Genomic DNA, 19,116 nt, shown 5'->3' on the forward strand with positions numbered 1-19,116 from the left:
TGCAGTGCTTTGCTATTCTGCAACATGATGAGTTAAAGTAAATTTCCAACCTGGTTGCACACGTTGCTTTATACTTAATACTGCCTTTAATAAGCAGCTATGGTTTCCACAGCTAATGTTAGGTGGTAGCTGCCTTAAGGGGATCATAGATCAAATCTAATTAGCTGCTGTACCTAATACATGAGGGAGATGTCTTTATATTTATCCAGCCCCTTTAACTGCTTTCTGCCTTCAGGTTTTGAGGAGGTAAAATGTCCTGGGGGCCCATGAATGCTACAGTACACAGAGCTCCCTTTCCTGTGGGGTGTTGTGGCGTTTCCAGAAATGGCACTTTGAGAAAATTGTGGGGTACAAGGTTGCCTTGAATGCTCACTCCAAAGGTTCACTCATAAATGGCAACCTTAAAGCTCTACGTGCCTAGTCATCCATTCTAATCGTTCCTTCATTCTCTAATAAACCTGCTTTTCCCAGCCTATTATTCCTTGACATCAGCACAGCAGTCTATTTTTATAATTTGACAAAAAAAAAAGAAAAGAAAAGGAGAAACGCTACTGGGTCTGTTGCAAAAAAGAAAACCTTACTGGGTTTCAAACTTTGTTAAAACTACCTTTATATGATTTTGTAATAGTTAAGCCTCCTTTCCAAAAAGGAATGATTGATAACCTGTGTCTAACAGAGCAAAAATGACACAATGTAGCCCACTTTGAGAGTAGTCCCTCATTTCATTTTCCACTAATAGCAAAGGTACTCTATTCTAAATGATACAAGGTTTAAATCGTTGCTTTCAGAAACTGTCTTTGCATCAGTTTGGATAAATGGGGATAGACTTGGTCAATTATTTATTAAATAAGCATGAAGCTTTCTAATGTTCATTGACTGCTTTCTTTGGTGTGTGTTTTTCTCCTCTCTTTAATGCCCTGAAGCTCCCAGTTACCCGTCAGAGAGTTGATGAGGCTGCTTCATGATTATTTTTTTCTTCAACATTCATTACAGTTTTGTTATTTTTATGTGGTGTATGCTAGTGTTTCATCTTAGCCGACAGACAAACCTCAACTAAACTCTATCTACACACCCTCGCCATGCCATATATATATATATATATATATATATATATATATATATATATATATATATATATATATATAGAGAGAGAGAGAGAGAGAGAGAGAGATAGATAGATAGTCACACTGAATCTTGCCATGAGAGACAACATGGTAAGAGATGGGATTTCATTTGCATTCATGAAGCTGTTTAAATGTTCAAAGAAGAAGCAGGAGTGAGATCACTTGAAGTCCTCTCTTTTTGACATGCAAGCAATTTTGCATGAGGTCATTTCCTGCCAGCAGTTCCCATGTCGCATAAAATGTTTGATTCTTTTAATGGCAATATTTCTGAGATAACAACTTCCTCCTCAGGTCAGATATTACCAAAAGGAGCCAGAAGGGTGGGATGGCTGTTCTGGTGACATATAAAAGAGTACAACAATCAACCGATATGAGGTTTGTGTTTCAGCTCCAAGTTCTGATTCTGAATTATCTGCAGGCTCAATGTTGAGTTGTCAGACTTATTTCCTAAAAAAAAAAAAAAAAAAAAAAAAAATCAGTTTCTGAAAATATTTGGCTTAAACTGCAATGATGGCTGGGTGCTTTTGAATTGATAAGGATCTTTCAGCAGCTGCTTTGATGAATTTTTTATTGAGATGTGTTTTTATGAGTACCGAAGCATTGACTGGCCTCTCATTCTCAATACATGCAAGTATTGATCTATATGGAAAATGGTTTATATGACATGTTCTATTGCTTTTTATTCCCTTTTTCTTCTGACAAAGCAGAACTCTTCAATGTGTTTAATATTTAGCATTCTGACTTACAACCCAACTGTCATGAGGATCATATTAAAAGGAAATAGATTAAAACCATGGGACCCAAGCAGTATTGTCCACAGGTTACATCACAGCCTCAGTTGTCAATTTATCAAATGGTTCCATATCCACTGTCTTTACAGGTTTGATATAGGATAACAGCTTCTGGTTAGAAACTAGGACACGTACGGGTTCATATAGAAAATAGACAACATCCTATGTGTCTATTTCTTATCTTGTGAACAAAACTCAGTGGGAGTCCAGTCAGGATACGGGGTTCATGCAAAGGAAATTAGGTGAAAATTGGCCCAAGCAGGGGCAACATGTTGGACAATGTACAGTTAATGGAGGGAAATTCTAGTTAAAAATGGGGTCCATGCAGATGGATGAAAGTTGTGATTCAGACACAGCTCCAGTAAGAAAATGGCTGAATTGACATCACATTCTCTTTTGCCTTTACTTCCTTGTTTTGTGTTCCTTAGAGTGTAGTCTATTCAATTTCAAGCTTTCTCCTTAAAGCATAACCAACATTTATACAGAGTCCCTATGCAAATGAAACATGTTGATAAATGAGCCCCAAAAAGGGATTGTCCACAGGTTGCATAAACATCCTAAGTTAATTATGCATCTTTCATCTATGACAATTGCTAGTAAAAAGAATCCCCTGTATCGGCCAATTAAATGTTCCCTTGTACAAAGAATCTCAATGTGGACCTTAATATTCAACCTGAGCAAAATTCATATGGGGCTCATCCACTTGGTGGCTGGAAGATAGCTGGGGAATTGGACGTTTATACTAAGTGGGAATTAGACGTTCCCACCTACAGATTAGTTTTTTGGTTTTTTAAAAATTATTTATTTATCTTTTCTCCCAGTGCTTGGCTCGCCAGCAAAGTGAGAAAGAAAAGGAAGAGCACGCAGAGTGACGGTGTTAATTTGAACTCTGGTGCGCACATTCTGGCTGCGGAGACATATGGAGCTATTTAGCGTAGGCTGCCTTAAATCATCGTGTTTGCATAGTTTAACCACCCAAATCTCTGCCTTTGCATATAAACTCAGGCACACACTGTAGTTTATTTTGCTTCTTTTGGGTTCCAAACCAAAAGTGCTTGTGATGTGGCTCGATCAATGCATTGCAGGCTGGGAATAGTAACCTTAAATCCACATAAAACCTGGGAACATTAGGTCATGAGTTCAGTCCCTAAGGGAGAAGATGAGTACTGTGCATGAGTAATTCACCTTTCAGCGACTCATGCAGATTTAAAGACGCGCCGTGTAACCAGTATTTGGATACTTTAATAGTTGCACGCAGCGCGGGGTGGGAAAAAGCGCATATCTTCAGCGGTCTTCTTGCGGACGGGAAGCATGATTTGAGAGATTTTTTTTTCTCTCCTTCTAACAACAATTCTTTATCCTGAGAGAGAGAGAGCGTATGTGATACGCAGCTGCAAAGACGCATGCAGTGCGTGCAACGACTCAGTCCCTGTGCTGAGGTTTGAGGGAAAGACCCTACTGACCAGCGCACAGGGTGGGGTTCACCAACAAGGCGCTCCGTCCCCGTGCGCCGACACGCCCCCGCGCTTGGCGCTGTCCGATTCTCTGGTGCTGAACGCTGGATACCAGAACGGCAAACTGCCTGCAGCGCACTGGACCGTCTGCCTGCACGCAGACCCTTCATGGAGCCAAGGCAGGGATCTCCCTGGCTGCAGAGACTTAAAGTTCAGGGGGCTGACCTGTACGGATCGCACCGTGGATAACTATGAAGGAAATGTTTCTCAAGTGTTTTTCTTTTGTTTTTTGAGGATTTTCTCGTCAGGCCCCCCTCCCCTCCCCCCCGGGTTTGGAGGTGCATAACTTGCCACCAACATGATTTGGGGTGTTTTGCTGTGTTGCCTTCTAATGCCGGCAGCTGGATATATAACACAGGCTCGATTGCCTTTCTTTCACGGACATATTTTTGAGAACTCGCCAGCGGCGTCTAAAGTGAACGGACTCAGCATTACGGTGAAGCGCATCGACGCGCAGAAATGGTGCCCGGACTCCGGAATACACTTTAAATTGTTTGGAAATGGCAGCGAGGATTTCCACGTCTTCGCCCACCACAAGCGGGGAAATGTGCTGCTGAAAACTTCCCGGGTTTTAGACAGAGAGTCACGCTCAGAATACCTGCTCACCGTCGGGTTGTGTTGCCAGACGTGCGCGTCGGAATCTGTCGTCTTCGAGGTTGCGTTGGTGAAAGTGGACGTCTTGGACACCAACGACCACGAACCGACTTTAGTGAGCACAGACAGTGTTCATATAAGTTTAGATGACACCACCGCGCTCCGTACTGTTGTTTACAGACTGGAAGCTGTCGATGAGGACAGCGGAAAGAACGCAGAGTTGACGTTCGCTTCCGAACCAAAGAATGGCACTTTCTATGTTGTCCCGAAAACGGGGGAAGTTTTGCTCGTCGACTCTATCCTGGGTCTCTTTTCTCCCATTAAATTTTACCTGTACGTGCGAGATCACGGCTGGCCTCCTTTGACCAGCAAAGCTGTGTTAGTTACTGTTTCACCACAGCGATGGATGACGCGTACCGCTGATTTACGCGGACCAGAGAGGGCAGGACGGTCGCCGAGGGCGCTCCTCGAGTCCAGCGCCGTGCTCTCCCTCAACGTGTCTGAGGACGCCGGCGTCGGCTCAGTCCTAATGAGCCTAAATCCCACCAGGTTTCAGTCTGCTGCCTACGAGCTCATTTACCCGGAGTCAGAAAGCTCTCCGGTCACCGTGGGACGCGACAGTGGAGATATAACAGTAACCCGGAGGCTGGATAGGGAGACGGAGCCTTTCCTGGAGCTCACTGTTAAGATTCAAGACAAACGAGGTGTGTTGAATATCTCTCGGTCTATCCGAGCTCAACTCAGGCCACATAACACCCCGACACCACAACACCCCGCCTCTCCTCTCATTTTCTGCACAATTATCTGCTTTGCAGTGATTTTGCCCTACTTTAATGAAATGCTGCACATTAAATGCACTTGGTTAAACTGTGCCACCATCTGGACTCGAAACTTTTCATCACCTGAGGCCCTCTCATTAGACTTGACCCACTGATTAAACTCATAACGGGCATTAGGGCGGCCGATATATATGCAGACTTTGCGGCTGCAAAATGTTGCCCGGAGAACCAACTAGAACTTTAATTCAATCAGGATAAGTTAACAAATGCCTCAGTTCCACACATACAAGTCTATCTCAACAAATTAGAGCAGGGGCGCCCAAAGTCGGCCCTAGAGGGCTGGCATCCTGCATGTTCTAGTTCTCTCCCTGGTGGTAGTAACAATCTTTTCAGCATGTCATTGTTCTTCTTAGGCTTCTAATGAGCCATCATTTGATCCAGGTGTGTTAAACCAGGGAGATAACTAAAACATGCAGGATGCCGGCCCTCGAGGACCGACTACGGGCAACACTGAATTAGAAGATTATTCAAATGATTGTTTATTTCATGCAATTCTAAATTGCACAAAGTAATTTAGAATTATTTCGTGCAATTTATTTAGATTTAGAATACGAGTTTCTAAAAGTGAAACTCGTATTATTGAAATATCACTAAACTATATCAATAGGGTGATATATTTAGGCAGTTTGTTGTGTTATGATTATTATGCCTTAACATCTAGAGAAACAAATTAGTTTTAGCAATACAAGAAACCACTAATAAGGATTTTAAATTAATATGATAGATAGATAGATAGATAGATAGATAGATAGATAGATAGATAGATAGATAGATAGATAGATAGATAGATAGATAGATAGATAGCACTATGCGCTTCTCCACAGCTTCTTCAGTAATGAGGTTTTGTGGCTAACTCTCCTTGTGGGGATTGTCAATGACTGTCAAGTCAGTAGTCTTCCCCATGATAGTGTTGGCCTTTCCATGGCTTTAAAATAACATTCTTGCATTATAAAAAAATGTTGTTTTATCAGTCTTATGTATTATTCTAATTTTGAGACAAACCTTTTGTGTTCTCCCTCTATAATTTTTATGTTTAAAATAGATTGCTGGCATTTTTCAACAATATTTTACTTTGAGGTGGACCCATACAGATGAAAACTTTGTTAGTTATGCTAACTGAGCCCAGCTAATTTATGCACCGTTTGTGTTTGAGGTGGGTGCTGCTGCTGCCCTTGCCCTCCGTTGGTGGTAACCGCTTTAGCGACAAACACAAAATATCCAGTTTGATCATTCTAACCCCTGTGTTGACCAGCCTATTTTATATTTTGAGCTCAGAAATGCTTCATAGAAAACAAAATAATAAACACTGAAAATAGCAGAAATTGGGCTCCTGCTAGAAACTGTGATTAAAATTTAACAAAAAGTGTTTTTTTTTTGTTTTTTGTTTTTTCACCTGAACACCAGGATTGCATTTTCACAGTAATGACGCATTTATTATTTGTTTTGTACTGCACAAAGCAACTGAACAATAAAAGCATATTGAATGTAGAAGAATGGTGATTCATGAAGGGACCTTTTCAGATTGACTAAATTATGTGTCCTTGATTGACATAGTTTTGGACTGTGAAGTTGTTTTCAGAGCTAATCCGTGTAGAGTGGCAAACCACTGCGACCCTCTGCCTCTCATCAGCTGGCATTACCCCTCTAATCCTACTCACATTCGCTCTCTAGGCCCAGGGATTTGAAGTAGCACTACCATAGTCAGGAAACATCTCACTTGCTCGGGGAAAAGGTGAAATTATCGGCAGCTGAGATTTGTACTGATGTATGTGTGTTGCTAAAAAAAAAAAAAAAAAGTTAGACTTTAAGCTCAAAAATGGGAAGATGGAAAAACGAGAAAAACGTTGAATCCAAATGATTTGCTTCTTAATTGAGCCTCACGGTGTGCAGGAAACAGCGTACACTGTTTTCGTTCAAATTGCCTGCTGCTGTTACGTTTCACAGCGTGTTCTAGATTGTAATTGCATGCCTGATTGAGATGCATTCTTGCAAAGGTAGGTGTCTGGAGGATTTGGGGAGAGAGGGAATATAGTTAAAAAAAAATAAAAATCTTTCTTCTCTCTCTCTTTTGCTCACTTAACAGGTGAGTAGCAAAATTCAGCAGGTCTGGACTGGGATATTCAGATATCTTTTTTCATTGTACCTCTCTTACCTGCAAAACTCTCCTCTCATGATCAAAGGCATGGCATGATTTTTATCCTGTGACTTTGGCTTTTCAAACAGAATCCTGACAGGAGACTGGGAGGACAGGCCTTTCTTCTGCTTGTCTCATTTTAGATCCATACATGTATGTCTCTCTGATAGAATAAGCCAATTTTAGCCTTTTGATTAGTATTTATAGAGGTTGAGTCAGGTCTCCAATGTGACTTGGTGTTAGAGATCTCTCTGTAATGAATTTTGGGACATGAAAGCCGCAATTTCGCAAATGCATCAGAGAGCGTTTTGTATATGCTTGTTTTGTCTGCGAATGTGGCTGTGTGGTCACATGAAAATTGACCCCAGGCGTGAAAGCAATAGTTTTAATGAGGCCCCATGCGTTGCGTCATCTTGACTTATTTTACCACGGTGAACTCTCCGAGGCACAGAGCTGTCCGCCGCACTGGCAATCACCTGCTGCGAGTCAAACAAGACGTTGCCATCAGATTACAGGCAGACAGCAGATCCCTCAGAGTCATAGTTACAGCAGTTTACAGCAAACATTAAAACTACTCAAGCATCAAAGTGCAAAAGAAAATAGCCGAAAAATTCTGTTTTCTGATATAAGGCGATGTAAGAGGTTGAAAGATTAGTTCACGCAGACAAATAATTGACGTTTAAAGAGCTCGCCACTGAAAGAAAAGGTGATGTTTTTGGAAAAGTCAGAATGCCGGAAATAAACGTCATTGTTTATTTTCAGTTTCTGATTAGTCAAGATCATTATCACTCCTGCTCTGTACTACCGTTGTTTAACCTGTTAATACTTCTACAGTGCCCTGTAATTTACATACCTGGAAATCTTTTACAACTTGTCACGTTTAAACCATAAGCTTTCATGTACTTTATTGCTACTTTATGTAAGAGACTAACACAGTATAGCATATTGTCAGGAACTAAAATAAATTAGATTAATTGCTCTGAAGTTTTAAAAATAAAAATCTGAGAAGTGTTTTGTGCATACTGTAGTAATATATGTTTTAATTGTAGTAAAACATATATGTTTCCATTTTTTTCTCTGAAGAGTTTTTGCAGCACTAGTGGCTCGTATTTTCGTGACAGTAGACAGACAGGAAGGCGGGTGGGAAGACATGCTGCAAAGGTCGTCAGGACCTGGAGTCGAACCCGCGACGTCCGTGTCGAGGACTAAGGCCTCCAAGTGTGGGGCGTGCCAACCCCCTGCTCCACCACAGCACACCCCATTAAAGCTGTAATTTAAAAAAAAACATTGGGTGTAGGAGTGCAAGGAAGATATGTTTGTAGATTTGCTTGTCTCGTGGTTTTAATTTTTTTTTAATTTTCCTTTGCCAAATGATGTCTGTGAACATAAATTTTCAGATCTAATCACAAAATCTGAGCCGGATTTAGGTCTGGACTTTGAGCACATTCTGACACATAACACATTTTTTGTTCATTCGTATTTCTGAAATAACTTCAGCTCAGTTAGACTGAAGAGAGATCATCTATAACTATGAGTTTTCAAGTCATGTAACAGACTCTGAAATGGATCTAGGTCAGGTCATTCTAACAAACGGATATGCTTTCATCTAAGTGATTCTGTTGGAGCTTCTTGTTGTTTCTTGAATTGTGTTGACTTGCTGGAAGGCTGACCTTTTCCCCAATTTAAGGTTTTTTGGAGCCTCAAACAGGTTATCAACTGCAGCTGCTTAAGAAAAGATAGTGTGTTAGGGGATGTGTATATGGATTTGCATAGAAGCTCAATATTGGTCATTTTAACGCATAGATAGGCATTCAGTTGTAGCTCTGGTTATATGTCTAACACTGTTGTTGGAAGGCTCATCACCATCATCATGACAGTAGTAGATAGATCAATTTTCTTCTGACTCCACTCATCTCCCCAATATTCTGATCCATCTCTCCTATCTGTTCACTAAAACTCACCAACAAAGCTATGACTACTTCACTGTGACAATGTTGGGATTGAGGTTGATTTAATTTATGTGTATCAGACTAAAGAGCACAGAATACATATGCAGATTGCACTTTGCCAATTTAAAAAAAAAAAAAGTCATTTTTTTCATGCACTTTAGAGCTGAGCTTCACTGTGTCTTGATCTAATAGACAATGTTCAAATAAAATATAAATGTGGCTAAAACATGACAAAATAAAAAAATAAAATGCTAGACTTGAATACTTTTGATGTCAGTGTTCATACAGGCACTGAAACAATTGCAGATTGTGTAGAGTACAACCATAAAAGAAAGAGATCGCCACAAAATAAGTGCTATCAGTATAATATGTAAATGATGTAAAACAAAACAAAAACCCGCCAATGGCATACAAGGCAGAGCTTCACAGAAACGGTGTTGTTTCTTCACAGCCCCATCTGATGAAGCGGTGGTCTGGCCCTGTTGGTTTCCCTGCATGTAGCGATCACTGAACAGTGACCTCTGGGTTATAGCTGAAATTTCAAAACCAAAAACCTTTATCCAGTAGAAATGTTGTGGAACATGAAGCGAGAAGTTCATGTGAGGAAACTCTGCAAACTCCCGCAGTTAAGACTGTGGAATCAACAGAAATTCTGCCAAGCTTATGTGCAGAGGTGATCAGGCGTTACTAGAAAAAAAAAAGAAAGGCTGTAGTCACTGCAGCTTGTTTGAAAACAGGAATTAAGTTTATGCAATTTCACCACTTTCATAATTCTTTTAATACTACAAGTCCCATATTAATATTAAAGAGTATGACTATTTGTTGTTTTGACTCTCTAGGTTGTCTTTGTCTAGCTAAAAACATGTATATCAATCTAATATTGTTTGAGAACAAGTTTGAACAGGAAAAAAAAATATTCACTTCAATTCAAAAATCCTAAACTAATCCCAAATATAGCCATCATCAGACACCATCAATAATGCACATCAATACATTTGCAATCGCTCAGAATTTTTTCAATTACTCTTATGTTAATGTTCACTCCTGCAAATAGTTTCTAAACATTTTGTGTGGTGGACAAAGTACTCATTGCTATTAGGTGGTGAATGCAGGTTTACTTAATGTATAGTGAAAGCATTCATTAAGCAGTTAATGTGAGCATGAAAAGCTAATCAAGGTGGCGTGAGGCTTTTTCGCGTTAATAAGTTTGAGGTGGGTACAGCATTATGATTAGAGCCATCGCAAAATCTGGTATTAGTGTTGTTCAAATAGAGATTAAAGAGCCAAGTCTGACAGTTAGATATACCGCCTGTGCATGTAGATGGAAGATGGAGCAGCACTTCAGGATTACGCACAGTGTGGCGTCAATCCTTTTGGATTTACCTGAAACAGAGTGAGCTAAGCCAACACTCAGGGTCTATGCTAACAATAGGTCTGAGGATTTAACATGTTTGAGCACTGAACTACCTGTGTAGCCTGACGCACTTATCAGAATCTATATTAGGATAGGGTGCCTTGCAAAGTATTCATATCACTTTAGTTTTTCCATACTTTGTCACAGTACAACCAAATCGTAATGTATTTTTTGTGTACCTTTTGGCAGACCAGCACAGTGTAGTGCATTAGGAGGTTTTCCCAGTTCTTTTGAAAGTGTTGTATGCATTGTTACTCAAACCCGCCTGAGTCAGTAACTATAAGAGCAACTTGTTGGTGCATTTTCAGCTGCAAGTCTTTTCTAAAAATGAAAACAAATGAAAACATCAGCATATCTCTAACAGCTTTGTACATTACAGTTTCTGCCCAGTTGCCTTTTTGTCCCAAACTGGTTATGCTCAATTGTATTGTATTGCGTTCATCTGTGAACATCAATTCTTGAAAATCTTCACACAGATTCACAATAGGATTTAGCTCTGGAATTTGACTGGGCCGTTTTAAACTGAATATGTTTTAATCTAATCCATTCCATTATAGTTCTGGCTGATTTTTCTAGGATCATCGTCCTGTTAGGAGATGATCCTGTCAAAATTTCTTTTATTCTCAAACTGGTTTTCCTCCAATATTGCGCTCCATCCATGCTACATGTCACCACCAACTCTGAGCAGCGTGCATGTCCCTGCTGAAGGAAACCACAGCATGATGCTTCCACCACCTTGTTTTACAGCGGGGATTGTCTGTTTAGAGTGATCCACAATGTTGGTTTTCCACCACACATTGTTTTTACTTTGCCCTCTGACCTCTGTGACTCCTACAGTTACCATTTTAGATGCTACGCAAACATGCCACACTTCAGAATTTCAGGTGTAAAAAAAATATCTAAAAAGTAAATATCTTTCCTTTCCTGCCCAACCATCTACCATTGAAATCCCAATGAAATACACACTACCTTGGGTTTGTTTTGCGATAAAAGTGGATAAAGTCGAGGGGAACGGATGTGTTTACAAGGGTTTGACTTGTTTTTCCATTCAGGCCAGTCAGGAACCCACATTGTTGATTCTCATCATCATGGATTTGATTGAAATAATTTACCGTAACTCTGGTATAGATGCTGCTGCTCTCATAAAATTAAACATCGTTTTGATTGGTATTTTCTGCTGTAATTGATTAGTTAATGTCACAGTGCAGCAGACTGTCATATCTGACTGCTTCTTTCTGACTGGTTTGAGCTAATTACTCTCGCTCATTTTTGAAACAATATCCGTATGCTACATATTACCATCCCAGAGACGTGATTCATCACACCACTTTCTTTTTTAATTACGCCTCCAAAAGTTTGGAATTGCTTTCTCTTTTTGCGGAACAAAACTAATACTTTGGTAATTTCTTGTCTTTTAATCATCCTTTCGTCAAAACTTCAGAAAATGATGTGTCAGTAGGGCAGGAGAGAAGCTTAATTTCAATTTGTTTGTACGTAGCCACGTGTCACAACAAGATGCTTTAGAAGATTTGAGTTTAATTAGGACCTTATTGCTGAATAAAAATGACTTCAGGACCCCCTGACTGGTCTGTATTTCCTCTGTGGAAGCATCAAATTTAGCATACGGTAGCGTTGCCTTGTTTGTTTAAAGAGTTTGCTTTTCCTCGGGGCTCAGAGAGAGCAGTCTTCCTTTTTTCTTGACAAGATCTCCTGCTAATGCTGGAACAATATTTGACTTCTAAACTATATTCAGTGCTCTAAGAATCCCCCGAGAAAACAATATTTTTTTTCTGGCATACCCTCTGTGTATCAAACCATCTGTAGAGAAAAGAAAAGGTAAAGGCAGTGGAAGTAGGCCATGACTCACGACTCGCACACTGGTTATGCAGTGTTGTTTTGTCAAGAGGGAGCCAGGGACCATCGCCAGCTCTCTCTCTATAGGATTTCCACTGGCCCACAGAGGACGTCAGTTTAGATTTGCGATGGGGATTTTTTTTTCCTCTCTCCTCGCTTTCGCTTGTCCCCACCCGAAGAATCACTTTCTTTGCACCTGACTGGGAATCTGTTAATGGTATTTGACGGGGTAGGGGGAGTATTGAACACGCGGTGCAGCCCTAAATGGGCTTGAGCTGCTTCCCCCCTCGTCTTTAGTTATCTGTGGGCAGGCTGGTATTCAGTTCGTGGTAATCACCTCTTTGCAGGATGTTTTGTCTGGGAGCTTTCTCCCTCTCCCCCTCTCTCTCTTTCTTCCGACCTCGCCTCCCCCATCTCTGTCTCGCAGTCAGCATCTTGCCTCATGCTGCCTTTAATCCAATTTCTCTTTTCCAACTTGCCCCACCTCCTTCCAACTAAATTTGCATATTCCCCCTTGTGATGTGAAATGAATTGAGGAGAGACTATCTTTTTTTTTTTTCTCTGGTAATTTGTGACTGAAGGGCTGTTTGTTTAAGTAGAAAACAATTTCACAAAAAGACGTTTGCATTTATTAAATACAGTTTTTAAAGAATTCCTGGGGGATTGGGCTTCATGTTTTTATTGTGATGGCAAGCATGCGTGTGGTTGTGTGTACACGCGTGGGAATTGTTTTTCTATCTGCATATCTAATTATTTAAATGTGTTTGCTTCGTGTTAAGTATCCACATTCTTAGACTCGTCACCTCCGGCACCTCTGCTTTGGAGCTGTAACAAGTCTGCAGCTCTGGATTTCTGCTTTGTGGCTTCTCATTTATCAGATCTGTCTAACTTCCCTGCAGTCTTCGTCATCTTCCAAAGTCTTTGCATGCATCTTCTGCCTCGCAGGTAGGAAGGGTGTGCTTGCCACTGTGTTTTTGAAAGATGTGATTAAAGCTGTATGAACAAGATCAGCGCAAGGAAGAAACAGAGACCTCCTCTCCTCTACACCTGGAAAAAGATACTTAAAGTGGAAACAAGCGACTCGGAAAGGTCAGAGCAAGCGGCGTGAACGTTGAGATGAGATTGCAAAATTTAAGAGAGGCAAAGGTGAGAAAGATAAAGAAAAAAAAAACAAGATGGGAATGTGTTAATACATGCCAATGAGAATGCGTGTGTGTGTGTATTTTCTCTGTATGTCTCTGCAAGCTTCGCTGAAAATAAGTAAAGGGCAGCCAGATGAGTGACAGAAAGTTGTTGACTGCTGATGAGAGGTCGGCTTGGTGAAAAGTAATTGTCAGATGGAAGCGAGAGACTGTTCAGAGGGCAGGAGTGGAATGAGGTGTGCATGTACTCTACCCTGTAGTGCAGATAGCAGGGTTATAGGGCACAGAAGGAGTGAGGTGCTACTATATAGCTGCAAAAACACCAATGTGCACAAGCGTTTCAAAATTCTTTCAGGTAAAAGGAGGAAAGATTAGAGGAGGAATACCTACCCCTAGGAGAAGAAAAAAGAGCAAACATGAAGGGATGTGATGGCACATAAAAATGTGCGTTGTCTGGCAGAGATGTTGGGTCGACTTTTACAGCCCTCAGAGCAGAAGTACTGATCCTCTGCTGGTGCTCTCTTTATTAGAGAATTAAAATGAGGATTTAGTGGGATCATTTTAATGTGAGGTATACTGGAGCCAAAGTCTTCATCAAGAGGGCCAACAAAGCTTTAAGAGTATGGAATAGTTTTAAAAGGGGATAAAGTGTGAATGGTCTCACAATTCTTCGTCCAATCCAGTGTTTATAAAAAACGATAAATGTGTTCAATATCTGGAAAATGTGCCAGGTGTCTGGATTCAACAACTCCCCCTGGACCTCCACCCATTTTTAGATGTCCCGTGAAGGAGGCTCGAATCACAGTAATATTTTATTTTTTGTCATGATTTTTATTGAAAAATCTTAATGAGGTTTTGGTTGTATTGGATCAGTGAAGCAAAGCAAACTGACTATGTAGGAAAGATGTTGAAAGCTCTTGTTGCTGCACATTAAAGAATGATGTGGGGATTGTTTTGATTTTCTGCCCTAAGATCATCATTACTCATGTGCCGCTTTATGTTTCATATGGCTGGAAAATGCTTCATCCAGGCCCTGATGCGATGCGGGAGCTAATGTCCTCCTTGCCTCGTTTGTAATCCCTCCATTACTTTCTTTATTTCTGCACATTGCTCCGAATGTACAGAGTTAATCCCCTCTCTTTTTTATTTTATGAATTTGAGGCACATCTAGGAGAGTAGTTGGTGTAAATCAAGACAGAATGATTTAGAGTCGACATTCATTTTGCCAAAGCTTCACAGCAAGCCATGGCAGAGGCAGGTGAAAATAAACCGTTTACTGGAGAAGATACTCTAAACTTATAAAAACTAGGGTCCAGGGGTGAAGCCAAAATAATGTAGCACAAGATGAGCATAGGATACCAGATTGGTGGCAATAACAAGATGATTTCACACTGAGTGAGAAAACCCAAGTAGTGTTTACTCTGGAAAACCTGATTACTGGAATGTTAGACAGGTAAGTTAACAAGCAGATGGAAGACAGCTTGGGAGTGCAGGCAGCTAAGACACTGAAGGAAGATACTGAGTAGATCTGGGAGTTTAGACACCAAAATATGTAAACAGTACCAGAGACACAACAGAAACTCAAATACTACACATTTGAGTTTCTGAGCTCTCAAAGAGACAGAAAATAAGGAACGAAGATCAAATAAATGTAACTAAGGTGTACGGTTCAGACAAGAATAAAAATAAATTTCAAATACTAGAGGATACTACAAGGAATTGAGCCTAAGAATTGGACTGATTATAAAAAACAAACACTAATTAATCCTAAAATAAAATGAAACACATGACAAAAGTTCACCACAATTGGATTAAGAGTCCTAACAGATGAAGAATTGTTTTTACTTCTTGGGTTCTTAAATTGCAATAAAAGTATCTCAATGTGTTTTTAAATCAAATACAATTGAGCTAAATTGTAGCAAAGAAATCCAAAAAGGATATTGCCTCAAGTACCTGGGTATTATTTGGATTCCCAACTTAAATTTGAAAGACATATTAGGAAAGCATCCAAAAATGTTCAGCCAAATGACTTCTAAATCACCCACAGCAGGAGTCATAACAAGGAGAGCTGTAAACAGAGATTGCAATTCATTTAGGTGCAAAACATCCTTTGGACAATCATCTTTCTCATTTAAGGATCCAACGTTTGCAATATTTTGCTGCCAGTAAGTAACAATTTGCTAGCCTTAGAACATTTAAATATATGTAAAAAATAAAAGTCTCAAACAGAGACATATGTGTGAACATTGAAACTAGCAAACGTTGCACTGCTCAGCACTTTGATGCATTGTTATCTTAAGTCTTTTTTCCACTGTTAGCTTTAAATAGGTTTCTTCGTATCATTAGTTTTAAAGGTTGACTTCTTAAAGCCTAACCAGGGACTGGGTGTCTGAATTAGCCATTGTCTGGAGGCCCTGTAAACAGTTCACTGGTTTCTTTGAAATCTAAAATTGTTCTATGTCTCATACACAATTAAAAAAAAGTGAAGCAAGCAGCCAAACTGAATTCTATCTGGCTAAATCTTTCTCATAAGAGAATAGTTTGCAAATGTAATATAATCAGCCTTAGTTTATTAAATGCAAGTCACGTAAACCTTTGGCACTTTTGAGTTTGTAGTTGTTTTAAGTCGAATTATAAAATAATTGGACAAGACCACACCTAAATCACTCCAAGTCCAATGCCATAGCTCAGGATAAAACTATGCTTCTACCCTTGGAATCCTTGCACTCGCCTCCTCCACTTTTATCTCTAATAATTATCTCAATTATCCTTCCCGTTCAACAATACCAAAGAGGGGAATGTCGGATTGCTCCAGCTTACTCTAAACTTCAGCCAAATAGGAGCTTTCCTTTTTCCCTTTTCCAACTCCTTGGAAAAAATAATAAAGCAGAAGTCCTTTTTTTTCTCTTGGGCCTGCTCTGACTAACTATTAGCACAAAAAACAATCTCTTTTCCAATAAAGGGAGAACACCAAAGAGTTAGACACTGGAAGGCAGATATTAAGTTGATACAAACTCTTAAAAGAGCAATACTATGCATTTTCCAGGCCCATTGAACCCTTTTAAAGAACAATCAGGTAACCTTTACCTTCAGTTGGTGTAAAAATCTTGTATACATCAAGAGTGACCTAGAAGAAATTTGACTCAGCAATTTGCCAATTTTTCTTCTATCTCTTCAAGAAGTTCCTGCTTTTTAGCGACACGCTGCCTTCAGCACGTCATCACAGTATTCCTCCATTATGCTGTTGACAACCGTTCTCTGCAGGTCCCAGAGCTTGGAGGAAACGGGCAGTGTTTTGTGAGACAAGCGTTTAGGCGCCCCAGAATGGTTGCCACAGGAGATGCAAGGATTCCTCAAACATGCATGAAAGAGTCAAAGCAACACTCCAGGCATGTTTTTGATGAGGGGAACACTATTTCATGATGTAAAGCTCAAAGAAGTCAATTTTATATAATATCCCCTCTTTAAAGGAACAATTCAGGATTTTTGAAGAGTGGTTCTAATAACTAGTAATAGGCAGAAAATATGTTCCCTGCTGTATATAACTCCACTGGTGTTTTACTTTGTAGAAATCTAGATCAGTGAGTCTCTGATATTTCTAGCAGCTAGTTCAACAGAGATCAGGACTAAAGCAGACTTCTAGTTTTAAAACAACTTCAATCTCCAAAACATCATAGTGGCCTATTATTTTAAGAACCTTTAAACTGAAATCATGTAAGCATGTTTTTTTTGTTGTTGTTTTTTTTTTTTTTTTTTACCACAAAAATTATGTCTACATACAAAAAAGGGGTTGGACGCAACAAATAATCCTATTTCTGTGAAACATAGGAAATTCATAATGACCACTCAAAGTGCTTTAGACTAGAGCCACATTCGCTCATTCACCTCCACATACACACCCACACACATTTATACGCCTATATGCAGATCAGTGGCCACCTTGGGCTTTAATTGCCTTGCCTAGGGGCACATCAACATGTGATACTAGAATAAAATCTAAAAACTTTCTGCAAGACAATGTGCACTGAGTCAGACTCACATATACTGAGAACAGAATGCATAGCATTTTTGATCAATTACTCCCTTACAAAAAAAATGGAAGGGTAAAAATATTGCATACAATGAGAAATATGCAGATTTTAATTAGTGCTTTTCTAGTCAAAAGGACCACTCAAAATGCTCTAACAATAGAGCCACATTCTCTCAGCAGCATTAATAAATGAATACACATTCAAACATTGATGTTAAGTTGTATTTATGGGTTTTCTGAATGTCTTATGCGAGTACAGAGCTCTGTTGAAGACAACTTTCTGTCACCTTTGGTGTCAGACAAATTTTATAAATGCAGAAAACAGAAAACTTGGGATAAGTCACTTCCCAACAGTTACAAAAACCCGCAGAAGAAAGAAACTAGAATCGAACTCAGCATGTTCAATTTTTAAGAAGATTCCCATCCAGATCCAGCTAGTCCAAGTAAACAAAGTTTTTATTTACTTATCCATTAGGTAGTTGCTCTAACATAAAATGTTTTTTTATCCGCTCACAGTTTCTTTGAGCGGATGTACAAAGGTTCCTCTCATCCAGGTATTGGATGAGATTTTGTGCAAAACATAAATGAACTCTTAAACCTGCACTATGTAACTTTTATAAACATTTTTCACATATTTGTTAAGAACATACTGACTATATTGTCACTAGTTCAAGACAAATAAACTGTGAAGGAGCTGTGGAGTAGGTTTGCACACACATTGTAAAAACACAAAATCTTACTTAGAATTTTTGGGCTAGTTTGTAGTGCAAATATCTGAGTACCGTACACAGTAAAACAAGAAAAAATGTCTTATCAGTGAAATTATCTGCTAATGAAACAAGTACCTTTTGATATTTTTTCTGAAAAGTTTCATGTAAATTAGTTTTGCCTTATTTCAAGTGTACGAAGATATTTGCAGTAGAAGCTACACCAAAATTATACTTGTTAAGAATTTGTGCTTTTGCTGTTTACACAAGTGTGATTAACAGTGTAAAACTTCTCCGGCTGGCTTTGATTGGTTGTTTCTGGCTGAGCGGTGTATTTCTGTAGATGGCAGTAGGACCACAGAGAGGAAGGAGAGAGGCTGGTTTTTTTTTTGTTTGTTTTTTATCTATCCCATGCGGTCCTGTGAGGACATAGTGACCTTTTTAACAAATATGTATAAAGCATATTTTACAGAAGTCACCAGCTGCAAATTTAATGCAAAGATTCCTCTGGTTTTAGGTTATTAAAATAAAATTTGCTTGAAAGGCTGTAAAGTTTTATTCAAACTGGTCTCACTTTAAGACATGAAAGCTCTTTTTTTTTGTCCTGCTTAGAGATGCAATTATTTCAGCTTTCAAGACCATCAAATCAACTTCATGAAAAATATTTACTGCTTGAAACCTTGATTATCACCTTTTTTGAATATGTAAATTATCCCTTTAAAAAGTCCTCAACACAATGAACTGTTGCTTGTTTTGGCCCCTGAGTGACACCTGTCATACTTTAAACCTGAAGCAATGAGTCAAAAAAATGTAAAGGAAAAGCACGTTGAACCAGAGAAGTATAGTGTATGTAGCTAAACGGAACCAGAAACTAAAAGGCAAAATGGTTAGGAACCACTTCAGTAAAGTGCAGATAATAAATGTGTGTTTTGCTCTTACACTATGCAGCCATAAGGCCACAGAAGTTGCATGTTTTGATTGAGCTGAATCCTTTTGCAGTCTTTGTGTCATGACGAAAATGCTG

At 39.4% G+C, this 19,116-nt stretch overlaps 1 protein-coding gene across 3 annotated transcripts in view; it reads left to right on the plus strand.

Annotated features, from left to right (window-relative positions):
• The window catches only part of LOC122835821 (neural-cadherin-like), a 139,676-nt gene that overhangs the window by 4,118 nt on the left and 116,442 nt on the right, over nucleotides 1–19,116 (plus strand). The window contains exon 1 of one of the 3 annotated variants that reach the window (XM_044125207.1): nucleotides 3,241–4,727. The exons of 1 other annotated variant lie outside the window; for it this stretch is intronic. In XM_044125207.1, coding sequence (XP_043981142.1) covers nucleotides 3,728–4,727 — 1,000 coding nt within the window. In that variant the 5' untranslated portion in view covers nucleotides 3,241–3,727. Of the gene's footprint in view, nucleotides 1–3,240; nucleotides 4,728–19,116 lie in introns of those variants that run through there. One more of the 3 variants, XM_044125206.1, reaches the window with a different exon arrangement.

This window comes from Gambusia affinis, linkage group LG08 (assembly GCF_019740435.1).
Source record: "Gambusia affinis linkage group LG08, SWU_Gaff_1.0, whole genome shotgun sequence".
NCBI classification, from domain to species: domain Eukaryota; kingdom Metazoa; phylum Chordata; class Actinopteri; order Cyprinodontiformes; family Poeciliidae; genus Gambusia; species Gambusia affinis.